General features: G+C 37.6%; 1 protein-coding gene across 4 annotated transcripts in view; it reads right to left on the reverse strand.

Moving 5' to 3' along the window:
• Nucleotides 1-6337: 6337 nt before the first annotated feature.
• Nucleotides 6338-15104, reverse strand: part of tor4ab (torsin family 4, member Ab) — a 35806-nt gene continuing 27039 nt past the window's right edge. For 3 of the 4 annotated variants that reach the window (XM_073949642.1, XM_073949639.1, XM_073949640.1), the window contains 2 exons: nucleotides 9510-9854; nucleotides 6665-7333 (listed from right to left, as the gene is read on the reverse strand). In XM_073949642.1, the coding sequence (XP_073805743.1) occupies nucleotides 6863-7333; nucleotides 9510-9854 (816 nt within the window). In that variant the 3' untranslated portion in view covers nucleotides 6665-6862. 4 annotated transcript variants of the gene reach the window in all.

Here is a 15104-nt window from a genome sequence, read left to right on the forward strand (position 1 = left end):
CAACAGTAGTAATAACAGTGAATGTTTCAGTCGACTGTAAATATTTTACTGTTTATTTTCATTCATCTGATTATTTCTTCATTTTATTTTTTATAAAATTACAGGTTCTAAGTTCTGTTTGTTAAAAACTAAAAGTGTCTTGCAGTTCTGTTTTTGTAATAAACGAAAAGCAAATTTACATTTGTCTCCTCCTTTTTTGGCTGATCTGAAAAATGTTCTGATCCATGACTAAAAAAACCCAATGCAGGCCCGGATTGGCTAATCGGGATAACCGGGAGAATTCCCGGTGGGCCGGTCCGTTTTTTGGCCGCGAGGGCCGGTGTTTCTAGCTCCAGAATCTGTAGCTCTCAGCAGTCACACTTTTTAAATTAACTTATTTATTTACTTGACCACAGTGTTCTTATTCGTTATTTTACCGCAGCTTTGCTCTTTTTATCTATTTTATCCCAGCCTCCTGAGCAAGATGCAGCCTGCAGGTTAATGATGATATAATTCAGATAAGTCACCATTAATGTTAGCTGTTGTGGTCGAGTGGTTAGCACATTAGGTTACAATGTCTCTGATCCGGGTTTGATCCTCGTCTGATTAACTTATTTTTTTCAATTTTATTGTTAAGACATATAATACTGTTAGGGTTGTTGAACATTTGAAGTTCTAAAGCAGCTGTTTTCTCAAAAAAAAGACGTGATAGTGTCATTAGAAACTGAATTAGAAATGACCTTATTTTAATATAGTCAATCGTGAACTGAGGTGAGCCGGTCTGAGGCTTGAAACTCCAGGGCTGAAAAGGAGTCCCACTCCGGCCCTGCCCCTATGTGATCCAAACCGTGAGATTTGTGATCTGTTACACCACTAATGCACATCAAAACAGTCGTTTGATTCTGATTTAAGAGATTATGCGATGACAAAAATTTGCACAATTGTACAACATTAATGGACAAACCAGTCGACCGACCACATTGTAAAACATCTCAAATGTTGTATTTGATGCTCACAATTCAACACAGTTTTCTATAAGAAAATTCATGGACAATCAAATTGCATACTTATGCACTATTCTACACCATTTTGTAGCATAGTGTAGGTAGTGCATTCACACTGAAACTCTAAAAAGAATAAGTGCAATTTAACTACCTAGATGATGCACTTATTTAACCATTAAAAAGAAGTCGGTAATGTTGGACAGTTCACGCACTCAACGGCCGCGGCTTTGCTCACGTAGTGGAAGGGGCGAATCTATTAGGCACTGATGTTGGATTACTTCATTTATTTTGGATTGAGAAAGAAAATGTCTCCCCCGACAGTGATTATAGCACCTCTCCGTGGGTGAATGCTGTTATATTGATGGCAGGTATTATTTGGTAGTTTGGTAATTTACTTTGCTAATTTGGCAACCGTCAAATGTCATCAGGGTAAAAAACTGTCAGTGTTCCATTTGGGATGACACTACATACATATACTCTACTGTTGAGTAAGTAAGGGTGTAAGTATGTAGTGCATACATGCATAGTGTGCCATTTGGGACACAGTTCAAGACTGATTCAGTTCAGTAAGTGTTTATGCTGAAACTTGACCTAATTTTGCATGTAAGATTGGGCGAGACCATTCTAACCTAATTGTGTCGAGACTTGTGGTCTCATTCACTTCTATTCATTTTTAGCTGTACAAAACAGCTCGATGCAGTGCTTGATTTAGCAAACTGGTATTTTCTTATCATTCATTTTATTTTCAGCTTAGTCCCTTTACTCATCAGGGGTCGCCGCAGCAGAATGAATCGGCAACTTATCCAGCATGTGTTTACCGAAGCACACTTGCATGCACATACATACACTACCACCAATTTAGTTTATTTAATTCACCTACAGTGCATGGCTTTGAAACCGGAGCATTTAGAGAATACCCATGCCAACACGGGGACAACATGCAAACTCCACACAAAAATGTCAACTGACCCAGCCGAGGCTCGAACCGGTGACCTTCTTGCTGTGAGGCAATCGTGCTACCCACTGTGCCACCGTGACGCCTATTTGCTTATCATACTATTACATTTTTCAAGTTTTGCCATTAACACACTGCTTTGTAGAGCAAGTATACTTTAATCGTTTACTGCCATTTCTAGTCATTTACCCAAACACTCTCAGAAATAATGGTATGAATGCCAACACTGAGATGATACTTGTAAAATAGTGCCCAGAAATGTACATACAGTTGAAACCAGAAGTTTACATACACTCTACAGAAAGGAACATAACCATTTTTAAAAAAATGTCTGATGGTAAATCATACTAAACGTTTACTATGTTAGGTACGTAAGGATTACCTAAATGATTTACATTTGTTAAATGCCAGAATAATGAGAGAATTAAAAAAAAAAACATTATTAATTTCTAGACAGTCAAAAGTTTACATACATTTCTTTGGTATTTCTTTAGCTTTGCTTTTAAACTGTATAACTTTGGTCAAATGTTTTGGGTATTCTTCCACAAGCTTCTCACAATAGTTTGCAGGAATTTTGGCCCATTCCTCCTGACAGAATTGGTGTAACTGAGTCAGATTTGTTGGCTGTCTTGCTCGCACAAGCATTTTCAACCTTTTTTTGCACTCAAATTTTCTATAGGCTTGAGATCAGGGCTTTGTGATGGCCCCTCTAAATAAATAATATAAATAATTCTCAGTAACTTCCGGCCGCAACCGTATCTAATCTAGCAACAACCTAGGAAGAAATGCCCTGTGTTTCCCGTCTTTATAACAAACACAACAGTAACATTTTAAAAGTCACACTTTTGCACTTAAATGGTACACATTAGTTGTAAAAGGATATATATTGCACACTAAAGTTACATTAAAAGTATATATTAGCACTCCAAATGTTACTTTTTAAAAGGGTGCCACCAAAGTGACAGCGTTTGTGCCATAGTTTCTTAGAGTGTAGACAAATGAATAGGAAGTGTAACACATCCGCAGAAAAGTCTTACTTTCACATTGCAAAATAAGGTGATTTTTACTTTTTTCACATATTGTCTTCCCCAAAACACTCAGGCAAGGCATACAGACACTTTACATAAGAAGGTTTGCCTTTTGTTGACCTTTCTAGTGATTCATTTTCAAACTCAAGGTAATTTATGTTTTAAAAAGACTTTATCTGCTCATCTTGTGATTTTATTAGCCAATTAAAATTTCCACCTCACTCAAATGACAACTAGAAAAAGGCTCTGACATTAGCAAACCATTTCAAAAAGCACAGACTACATATGCTGAAAGAAACGCTTACTGACCTGGCCTGTGTATTCAATCCTTTAACGTCATTCTCATAGTGATATATTGTTGCTAAATTGTGAAACTTTCAAACAACATGCGAAACTATGCACAGCAACATGATTTATCAATTAGCAGAGCACTGTTTACCTGTAGCAAACTCCGCCCACAGGACTTACATCACAAACATGTGACCAGAAGTTCATCAGGGAGATTTTTCTTCTTCAATTTATTGGCGGTTGACAAACAACAGAATGGTGTATTTCCGCCACCAACTGGCATGGAGTGTGGATGATCATGACCCTTCCCTTAACCTCTCACCTACTGCTTTCTTTTATTCAGTCCTCTCTCTCAAATGAGTTTTTTTGAGATACTGCAATAAAAAGGTAACGCATTTTGTTATTTTGTATAATGTCATCTAGTTTAAACTGAACATTTATCTCTTCTAAATTCTTAGAGCCCACCTTTCATCTTCATACTTCATGCAGTGTAATGTAACATGTTCAACTGTCTCTTCTTGTCCACAAAACTCACATTGTCCTGTACCATGTTTGCCCATTTTAAAAAGTGTACTATTTAATTTTGTGTCCAAATCTCACCCTAGATCAGGGGTGTCCAAACTCTGTCCTCGAGGGCCGGTGTCCTACATATTTTAGTTCCAACCCCTTTAAACACACCTGAAGCAGCTAATCAAGCTAGGTACACTAAAAACTTCCAGGCAGGTGTGTAGAAGGAAGTTAGAGCTAAAGTGTGCAGGACACCGGCCCTTCAGGATCAAGTTTGGACACTACTGCCCTAGATATTATTATCTCCTCTCTCCTGTTTTTCCTTACACACCTAATTACTCCAACTTTCTTTTGAATTGTGTAAAACTACCGGCCCTTTTTCTTATTATCCCATTGTTTTTGCCACCTTTACGTCATTCTTTTCTTAATAATACTCTTGATTTCACTCCTATTTATACGATTCCTCTGCTTCCTTAAATGAATTTGCATAAGAAGTTCATCCAGTTTATCTAATAAAAGCCAATTCATATGACTGACCCAATCGTGTTTAGTCCTGAATTGCATTATAATTTCATGCATTATTATTATGTGTTTTTCTCTGAATTTATACGAAACTGAAATAATCGTCTCCTTTTATCTAAACTTAATGGTTGTTTGCATAATTGTTTGACACAAAACAAGTGTTATATAAAAGAATAAAATAAAATCTTTTTTTTTTTTTTTAAAGAACACACCATCTTTTATACAGCATATATGTTGTAGTATATGCAGGGTCATTACAGTATTTCATTGGACTTTTTTTTAATGAAGTCAACATTTTTACTTTAATTTATTTTTAACAGTGCTAATCAAAAACAAATGCATTTACTCATAAATACAGTACAATACAGTGCAATTTTGTTGGAGTATAACAATAATTGGCCCTACAAGTCAAATTAAACTTAAATCTACTGTGAAGAGTAAACTTAAGGTATTTGACTGGCAAAATGTTTGGTAAAAAAGGGAAGTTACAGCTTATCACAGAATATATGAAAACTCATTATGATCATAAAGTACATGGAGTACAACATATTGTGTTAATATTTCATTGATTCTCCCTTTTATTTCATTAGCAGTGATTCTCCAGTGCATTTCTTCATTCATTGGTTGCATTCATTCACCTCCTCCGTGCACTTTTTATGATTTCATTAGCTTCTCAACTTACCAGTGAAAATACAAAGGCACTTACAGTAGTAAATCATCCTATAAATATTCAATTGCACTCCATTTGAACAAGTACAGACTACAGAAATGCTTACTGACCTGGGGTGCATTTTCCAAACAAGGACATAGCTCCCGGCTGAACTATCATAGTACGATGCCTCGTTTGGGGAAAGAACAATGTAGTGACGACTGTTTCCCAAAAACCCGTAGTTTCTCTGTTGCAGTTCCGTCGTTTGAACCACGTTAGTTATAACGTAAAATGCCCATAATGATGGTCTAAACGGGGTGGAGGAACTACTTCTTTAGAGAAGAACCCCATTGGTTTTTTGTGCAAATTATATTGTTTTACACAAACATGCATTTAAAATAAAATCCGATGTTAGTTTTGGTAAAAACATGCATTCGCTTTCCATATTAATTAAAATATATGTAAATGGGACATATAGGGCCTGTGTGTTCTTTACAAATATTATTGAGAACATTACATATTATATTCTACAACATAAAATCACTTACAAAAGCTAACAACTATTCTAATATCATATATAAATTATATAAATAAATAAATAATGATGTTATTTATTAAGAAATGAAGTTTAATATTTATTATTTATTAGGAAATAAAGAAAATCCTACATTAATAATAATATTAATGATGATTATCATTATTATTATTAATACTATTATTATTATTATTATTAAGAAATTGTTTTTTTATAATTAATAATAATTCCTTACATTTATCTAGCACGTTTCTGGGCACTCAAAGCGCTTTACACATAGGGGGGAATTTCCTCGTCCACCACCAGTGTGAAGCCAATTATGATATGGGGATGTTAGGAGGTCATGATAGACAGAGGCCAGTGAGCAGATTTGGCCCTGATGCCAGGGTTAAACCCCTAGTCTTTTACAAAGGACATCCTGGGATTTTTAATGACCACAGAGAGTCAGCATCTTCCGAAAGACGGCACTCACTGAGCAGTATAGAGTTCCGAAAGACGGCGCTCACTGAGCAGTATAGAGTCCCTGTCACTATACTGGGGCATTAGCACCCACACAGACCGCAGGTTAGGCGCCCACTGCTGGCCTCACTAACACCACTTCGGGCAGCAACCTAGCTTTCCCATGTGGTCTCCCATCCAGGTACAGACCAGGCGCAGCCCTGCTTAGCTTCAGTGGGCGACCATGTGAGAGATGCAGAGAGCTAGCTGCCGACAATTAATTTTTTTGAAAAAGGTTGACTTTTACCATTTGACAGATGCAAACCACTGCAGAAATGTTCTAACCAAATGTTTCAACAAACTATGTATCGACGGAACTTGCAACCTTAGTTGGCCAAAGTTGGTTTTCAAAAACGCACCCCCTAGTCTGTGTAAAGGTGTATTCAATCATTTAATTTAACTTCAATCTCATATTGACATATAATGTTGATAAATTGCATTAGTTTACTTTAGAGAATATGTTTATTTAGAAAACAGTGGGCGTGGCTTGTTTTCTACTGTGAGCTGATTGGATGTGGTGAAGTAGGCATTTCATTCAGGAAGATGGGGAAGAGAGTTTGGGGAGAGTTATTACAACCAAACAGACTCCTCCTCCTCCTCACCATTTCTCTTTGTTGTCAAAGCTGACAGTCGGAGGGGCGTGGTTAAGTACGTCAGCCACGCCCAATACCTTAGACTGATGCAATCTGAGAAATGAACTGAAAACAAACAGGAAGTGCATTTTCAGATTTCAATGAAAGATTACAAGGGCAAACTATTTAATTTTTCTAAATGCCATGCACAGATATATTGTTCACCACAAAACTAGAAATTTGAGCTAACAAAATCAATATGGTTAGTTTTGATTTCAGGTGTACTTTAAGAAAATAATGGCTATTTTGTATATAAAAAACTCCCTCAAAGCAGGTTGACTTTGGCCACCACTTGTTTGCATCCAGTTTTGGCGTATTGTCTCCCAGCTGCTCTGTGATATGCCAGCTCGTCCGCCAGTCTCTCCACATGACCAGGATCGGGATAAAACCCTTCGAGGGTCATTTCCTCCAGAAAGCACTGTATGATATGCTCCCGCTCCAGTAAGGACAGCGCTATAACCTGAACCGCCGGCTCCATCCACAGAGGATGGAGGAGAGTCAGGGCCTGACGGAGGGACTTGTGGGCTCCAGCAGTGGAGGAGTTTTGAAGAACGTGAGCTGTGATCTCACTTTGGCCCAGACTGCTGAGGAAAACATAGACCACGTTAAGAAACTCGTTGGTCTGATCTGACTGGAGAAACGTCTGCAAGGTGTCGAGCAGCGGGGGAGCCATTGCTTCCACCTCATCCAGGATGAAGAAGGGGATCTGCTCCTCTTCCTCAGCTTGAGTAACTACCTTAAAGGTCCCATGAAATTAAAATAAAGTGTGTTTAGATGTTATTAAAATATACAGCTCATGTTTATGTAGACAGAACACTTTTCTACTCCTCCAAGTAAAGTCATGACATATTTATAAAATAACAGCTCATGAGTTCATTATGGTTAAATTAAGCATAAACTAATGTGGTAATTGATACATTAATTAACAAACAATCATGTACAGACAAGTGATTAAGGTAGCCGTTACTCAAACATGAAATCATGTCGTCACCTTAGAATTATAAGGTTCTATCTGACATTTTTGTCAAATCTTTGAGTAATCAATATATTCTTATTAAATGACAACTTCTTTAAATTATGTGATGTGTTTTTATAAGTTGTTTACATTTTAAGACTTTTAAAAAAAAAAAAAAAAAAAAGGTGTATCTACAAAGTCGAACTCTAGCTTGGCTGTATAAGGTTCTATCTGTGAGCCAATCAGCATTTTTAATGCACGTACGAGGACCAATCAGGATCAGTTTTCTTTGTCATTTCGCCGAACTGCTCCATTGACAGCGGGAAGCACCAGGAAGACAAAAATCACACAAAATCAGCGTCGCCTAAATCAGGGGTTCCCAAACTTTTCAGCCCGCGACCCCTAAAATGACAATGCCAGTGACTCGTGACCCCAATATTCTCTGAGGTGGTGGTTATAAATACAGAAAGCTTGTATGCAATGACGCGCACAAACACACCAATAGACCCAAGTCTATTCTTTGTTTTTGTTTTTAATGTATGTCAGTGCTGTAAATGGGCTAGAAAGTTTAACCTGGTGTTACAAAATCTGCTGCATCTGACAGTATTGCTGTGTCTTTAGTATAATGTAATTACCCGAGAAGTCGCAATCCAATAGAACTAGTAACTATAAGCTACTATAGTAACTATATAGTTTATAGTAACTATAAACGACTATTTTTTTCTCTTCAGTAGGTTATTGATAAAATACAGTAAGTCTAAAGGTTTAATAAAAATTTATTGATTTTTGAAAATCACCAGGCGACTCCCCTTCATTGTCCCGCGACCCCTCGGGGGGTCCCGACCCCCACTTTGAGAACCTCTGGCCTAAATAATGCCGCACCACACAAAATTGAGGCGTGTGAAAAGGTAATGATTTAGAAGCATTTCTTAACATTGAGATTAATTCATTTTCTTTTCAGCTTAGTCTCTTTACTAATCTGGGATCACCTCAGCGGAATGAACCACCAACTTATCCAGCATATATTTTACGCAGCGGATGCCTTTCCAGCTGCAACCCATCACTGGAAAACAGCCATACACACTTAATCACACACATACAGTATGGGCAATTTTAGCTTACCCAATTCACCTGTACCGCATGTGTTTGGACTTGTGGGGGAACTGGAGCACCCGAAGGAAACCCACAGCAAAACAGAGAGTACATGCAAACTCCACACAGAAATGCCAACTGACTCAGCTGAGGCTCGAACCAGCGTTTTTCTTGCTGTAAGGCGATCGTGCTACCCACTGTGGCACTGCGTCGCCGACATCGAGATGAAATGTTACATTTTATATTGTTGAAAAAGAGATGAATATTAAAAAACATATATATTAATTGTATATATATTTATTTGTTTTCATATAGTCAGCAACATATTGTTACTATACCAACTTAAATATTTTATTATTGTATCTCTTGAAAAGTAATGCTTCAATGAATGATTTCCCAGTTAAAACCTTATAATTCCAAGCGGAAAATGACTTTTCAGAATGAGAAGGTTCTATCTGCGTTTACCGTGGTTTTTTTACTCCAATTTGCAAGTGTAAGAGAACTTGATCCTTTGCATTTAGAGAACCCTTAGGGTCTCTGTCATGTTAATGTATGAAAGAGAACTGTTACACACATGTTGTTTGCTATATAGAATGCAAAAACGTTGAAGCTCAATATCTCAAAATCATTCAGAACGCAGACAGAACCTTATAATTCTAGGGTGACGATGTGACTCGTGTTGTTGTTAAAGTTAGTTCATGATTAGCTCATGCATTTACTCATCATTAGTTCATAATAAAATAATGTTTAGTTTACATATTAATACATCATTATTCATGTACTGTTATTGTAAAGGGCTACCATCCTCACTTATAAGTCACTTTGGATAACAACATCTGCTAAATGAGTATATGTAATATGCTACCTCTGTTATTCGCCTGGCGATTGTGGAGGCGCAGTGTTGAGCCTCCTCCTGTAGAGGGCAGTGGTGTTTGGAGATATAATGCACTACTAGTTTATCGTCCACTATGGAGCGGAAATGTCGGGCCAGTAGGCGACCCAGATGGCTCTTGCCAACGCCGGATGGTCCGTGTAGAGACAGGGCAAGGGGCTGCTGGTGGGCATAGGTGGACAGGTAGTCATTCAGATGGTCCATTAGCTCCTCCAGCGCCTCCTGCTGGCCAAACACTTCCCTGTGTAAGGATCTCTCCAAACCCTCCAGATCGTACTTCACTACATGGTCGTCCAGATTCTCTATGGCGTTGTAGACCTGGGATATAAGGAAAAAGATGATTGACATCTGTGAGTTTTTAATGTTTAAAAGTTAAACCTGGGTTGTAACACGTCTAACACTTCTAATGAATGTGCACCCTATACTGACACTAAGGAGAAGTAGTTGTTGATGAAAGTATTTTGGATTCATGTGATCACAAAAGTATTCTCATAGCTTGATATTATTCAGATTGAACCATTAAAGCCATATCATAGACTAAAATAGGCATTATACATTAACCGGCCACTTTATTAGGTACACCTGTCCAACTGCTCGTTAATGCAAATTTCTAATCAGCCAATCACATGGCAGCAACTCAATGCATTTAGGCATGTAAACATGGTCAAGATGATCTGCAGCAGTGCAAACCGAGCATCAGAATGGGAAAGAAAGGGGATTTAAGTGACTTTAAACATGGAATGCTTGTTGGTACCAGACGGGCTGGTCTGAGTATTTCAGAAATTACTTATCTACCGGGATTTTCACGCACAACCATCTCTAGGGTTTACAGAGAATGATTCGAAAAAAAAAGAAAATATTCAGTGAGCGGCAATTCTGTGGACGCAAATGCCTTGTTGATGACAGAGGCCAGAGGAGAATGGCCAGACTGGTGAGTCTGATGAGTCTCGATTACTGCTGCGACATTCGGATGGTAGGGTCAGAATTTGGTGCCAACAACATGAAAGCATGGATCCATCCTTCCTTGTATCAACGGTTCAGGCTGGTGTTGGGGATATTTTCTTGGCACACTTTGGGCCCATTAATACAAATTGTGCATCATGTTAAAAGGGGGTCTAACCTGGTACTAATAAGGTGTACCTAATAAAGTGGCCAATGAATATACATCAGTAATGTTTTATGTGCATTTGGCCAATGAAAATGAAAAAAAAAAAATGTGAGAAATATTTCTATTGCAAAAACACATCGATAAGCTTCCTAAGACATGCATTAGCCCCTGTATGTTTATGGATTATACAGATTTATGTGCTTTTGGAAGCCACAAATAATAAATCCTTACATTTATACAGCTTTTTTCTGGACACTGATAGCACTTAATATCCACCACCTTATCTACCACTAGTGCGCAGCATCCCTGATTAGCTTCAGTGGGCGACCATGTGAGAGTCGCAGAGAGCTAGCTAATAATATTGTAAAGAATAAACAACTTCCTACACAAGAGCGATTATTTTGCTTCCCAAAACATCAGTGTATTGTCAGGAGCCATTTATTTGGACTTGTTTGTATGGGTTGACTTTTAATCCTAAAAACAGGTGACCATTTATTGCTCTTGTGTTGTATGTCCACATTCAAACAAATCTGTAAAAAAGGGTGAAACCCCTGTATTATGTAAGTTTACCATAAACGTACAGGCAAAACACTTCAAAAATGTCTGCTTTTAGGCTTAAACCACATAAACGACCCCCAATTTTCAATCCCGACTACATCCATAACCAGAGCCTGTTTACATGACGACGTTTTCAAAACAATTAGTTCACACATACCTGTGAAAATGGCCAAAAACCCTGTATTATGTACACCAGCCCTGTATTTGCTGAGCTTTAAACACAGTATTTCCGTCCTAATCACTGCAAAGCACAGCTGTTAGTGATGCATTTGATCAAGCCGTTGATGCCGTTTATGTCGAATTTTTGTCTCGACTTTTGGTTGTAATGTAAAGAAATACACACTTTGCTAATGAACGCTTGTGCAACAACAACACACTGTGAAGTATGCTTGGTTCCACACAACTGATTTGTGTTAGGACTACTCGAAAGAATTAAGTTAACTAATTCGTTTTTAAAAATGTAAGTGTATTGAACATAAAACAATTAAGCTGCTGCAAAAAAAATCAAGAATTGTGTTTGAGCTGATTTTAAATAAGCAGTTTGAACAAACAGGAGACGTTGTTTTTGAGCACACTGCCATGTTTTTCACCATTGTTGTGTGCTTTTTCATGCTTAATATTTAAATGTGAGATCGTTGTTTTCAAAGAATTTAGTTTTGGGGTATTTACAGCGCATCCGGAAAGTCTTCATAGCGCTTCACTTTTTCCACATTTTTTAAATGTTACAGCCTTATTCCAAAATGTAATTAAAATCATTTATTTCCTCAAAATTCTACACACAATACCCATAATGACAATGACAATGTGAAAAAAAAGAGTTTTTGAAATCAAAGTAAAAAAGCTGGAAAATCACATGTACATCAGTATTCACAGCCTTTGCTCAATACTTTGTTGATTCACCTTTGGCAGAAATTACAGCCTCAAGTCTTTTTGAATATGATGCCACAAGCTTGGCACACCTGTCTTTGGGAAATTCTGCCCATTCCTCTTTGCAGTACCTCTCAAGCTCTATCAGGTTGGATGGGAAGCGACGGTGTACAGCCATTTTCAGATCTCTCCAGAGATGTTCAATAGGATTTAGATCTGGGCTCTGGCTGGGCCACTCAAGGACATTCACCATGCTGTTGTTAAGCCGCTCCATTGATATTTTGGGGGTGTGCTTTGGGTCATTGTCCTGCTGGAAGATGAACCGTCACCCCAGTCTGAGGTCAGGAGCACTCTGAAGCAGGTTTTCTCTCTATCCTGACTAGTCTTCCAGTTCCTGCTGCTGAAAAACATCCTCACAGCATGATGCTGCCGCCACCATGCTTCACTTTAGGGATGGCATTAGCCTGGTGATAAGCGGTGCCTAGTTTTCACTCCAAAGAGTTAAATTTTAGTCTCATCGGACCAGAGAATTTAGTTTCTTGTGGTCTGAGAGTCCTTCAGATGCCTTTTGGCAAATTCCAGGCGGGGAGTGGCTTCCGTCTGCCCACTCTACAGGCATGATTGGTGGATTGCTGCACAGATGGTTGTCCTTCTGTAAGGTTCTCCTCTATCCACAGAAGAACGCTGGAGCTCAGACAGAGTGACCATCGGGTTTTTGATCACCTCTCTGACTAAATTCCTTCTCCCCCGATCACTCAGCTTAGATGGCCGGCCAGCTCTAGGAAGAGTCCTGGTGGTTCCAAACATCTTTCACTTACAGATGATGGAGCCCACTGTGCTCATTGGAACTTTCGGAGCAGCAGAAATTTTTCTGTAACCTTCTCCAGCCTTGTGCCTTGAGACAATTCTGTCTTGGAGGTCTACAGACAATTCCTTTGTCTTCATGCTTTCTTTGTGCTTTGACATGCACTGTCAACCCTGGGACCTTATATAGACAGTTGTATGGTTTTTCAAATCATGTTAAATACACTGCATTTATCACAGGTGAACTTTAATTAAGCTGCTGAAACATCTCAAGAATGATCAGTGGAAACAGAATGTACCTAAGCTCAATATAAAGCTACACTGCAAAGGCTGTGAATACTGATGTACATGTGATTGATCAGCTTTTTTATTTTTAATAAATTTGCAACAATTTAAAAAAACTCTTTTTTCACATTGCCATTATGGGGTATTGAGTGTAGAATCTTGAGGAAATTTAATGTAATCCAGTTTGGAATAAGGCTGTAACATGAAGAAATGTAGAAAAAGTGAAGCGCTATGAAGACTTTCCGGATGCACTGTATATGGACAGGACAAGAAAGGACAATGTTTTCGATTTCAGATTTATGCTTTTTCAGTCCTAAAAAATGTCGGTGTGTGTAAAATACACAGGCAAAACACTTCAAAAGTGTCTAATTTTTTGCTAAACCACATAAACAGCCCTTACTTTTCAATTCCCGACTACATTTATGGCCAGAGCCTGTTTCCATGACAACGTTTTCAAAACAACCGTGCTCACCTGTGAAAAAGGGTGAAACCCCTGTATTATGTAGACCAGGCCAGTATTTGCTGAGCTTTAAACACAGTCCTTCCATCCTAATCACTGCAAAGCACAGCTGTTAGTGATGCATTTGATTGACCTACTACCTACTCTTAACATTTAAACGTGAGATCATCATATTTTAAAGAGTTTAGTTTTGGGCTGTTTACACAGTCAGGACGACAAAGGACAATGTTTTCAATTTCAGATTCTTCAGTCCCAGAAATCTGTTGTGTGTAAACGTACAGGCAAAACACTTTCAAAGTGTCCTGTTTTTGCCTAAAAACCACATAAACAGACTCTAATTTTCAATCCCTGACTATGATCATGGCCATGATAAACTGGGGTGCGTTTCACAAACAATGACGTAACTCACGGCTGAACTATCATAGTACGATGCATTGTTTGGGGAAAAAAAACAATGTAGTGACAAGTGTTTCCCAAAACCTGTAGTTTCTCTGTCACAGATCTATTGTTTGAACCAAGTTAGTTAGCTAACGTAAAACACCCATAATGATGCTCTTAACTAGGTGGTAACAACTTCCTTCGAGAAGAACCCTATAATTTATTTGTGCAAATTATATTGTTTTACACGCATTTAATAAAGTAGCCAATATTAGTTTTGGTAAAAACATGCACTCGCCTTTCATATTCATTGAAATATATGTAAATGGGACATATAGTGTTTCCTTCACAAATATTATTAAGAACATTACATATTCTATTCTAAAACATAACATCACTTACAAAAGCTAAAATGTATTCTAATCTCATTTATAAATCAAATAAATAAATAAATGAACAAATAAATAAATGAATAATGAGGCTATTTATCAAGAAATGAAATTTAATATTTATTATTTATTAGGAAATGAAAGAAATCTTACTTTAATAATAATATTAATGATGATGATGATGGTTAAAATTATTATTTTTTTATTGTTATTATAGAGTAGAATATTGTTTATTTATTTTTTAAGTCTACTATTACAATTTAACACATGCAAACCACTGCAGAAATGTTCTAACCAACAGGCCCATGTCATATACAGTACAGATACTTAATAAATAATGATCTACTATAAATTTAAACGATTAACGTATGCTATGTTTATTGTTTTCACAAGCTTTGGAGACGTAACATAAATTCCGCTTTTAAATAATAGGTCACCTATAGCTTTCGTCATGAGCCACGAGTCAAGACTGTGTTCAAAATGACATCAATGTTTTCAAAGTGCACTGCGAAGGGAGGGCAATTGTTAACATGAAGATCGCTAAAACTGAACTGTAAACATACTTTGAAAGCAAATTACACCTGAGAGAGATGACCTTAATGCTTTAAAAAAAAAAATCATTCCGAGTTTAAATGTTAGAATGTTCTAAGCGAATAGGGCATAGGGGGGATAACTGGGAATAGAACACAGCCAGAAACTACTGTATGTTTCTAACACCA

This window comes from Danio rerio, chromosome 5 (assembly GCF_049306965.1).
Source record: "Danio rerio strain Tuebingen ecotype United States chromosome 5, GRCz12tu, whole genome shotgun sequence".
NCBI classification, from domain to species: domain Eukaryota; kingdom Metazoa; phylum Chordata; class Actinopteri; order Cypriniformes; family Danionidae; genus Danio; species Danio rerio.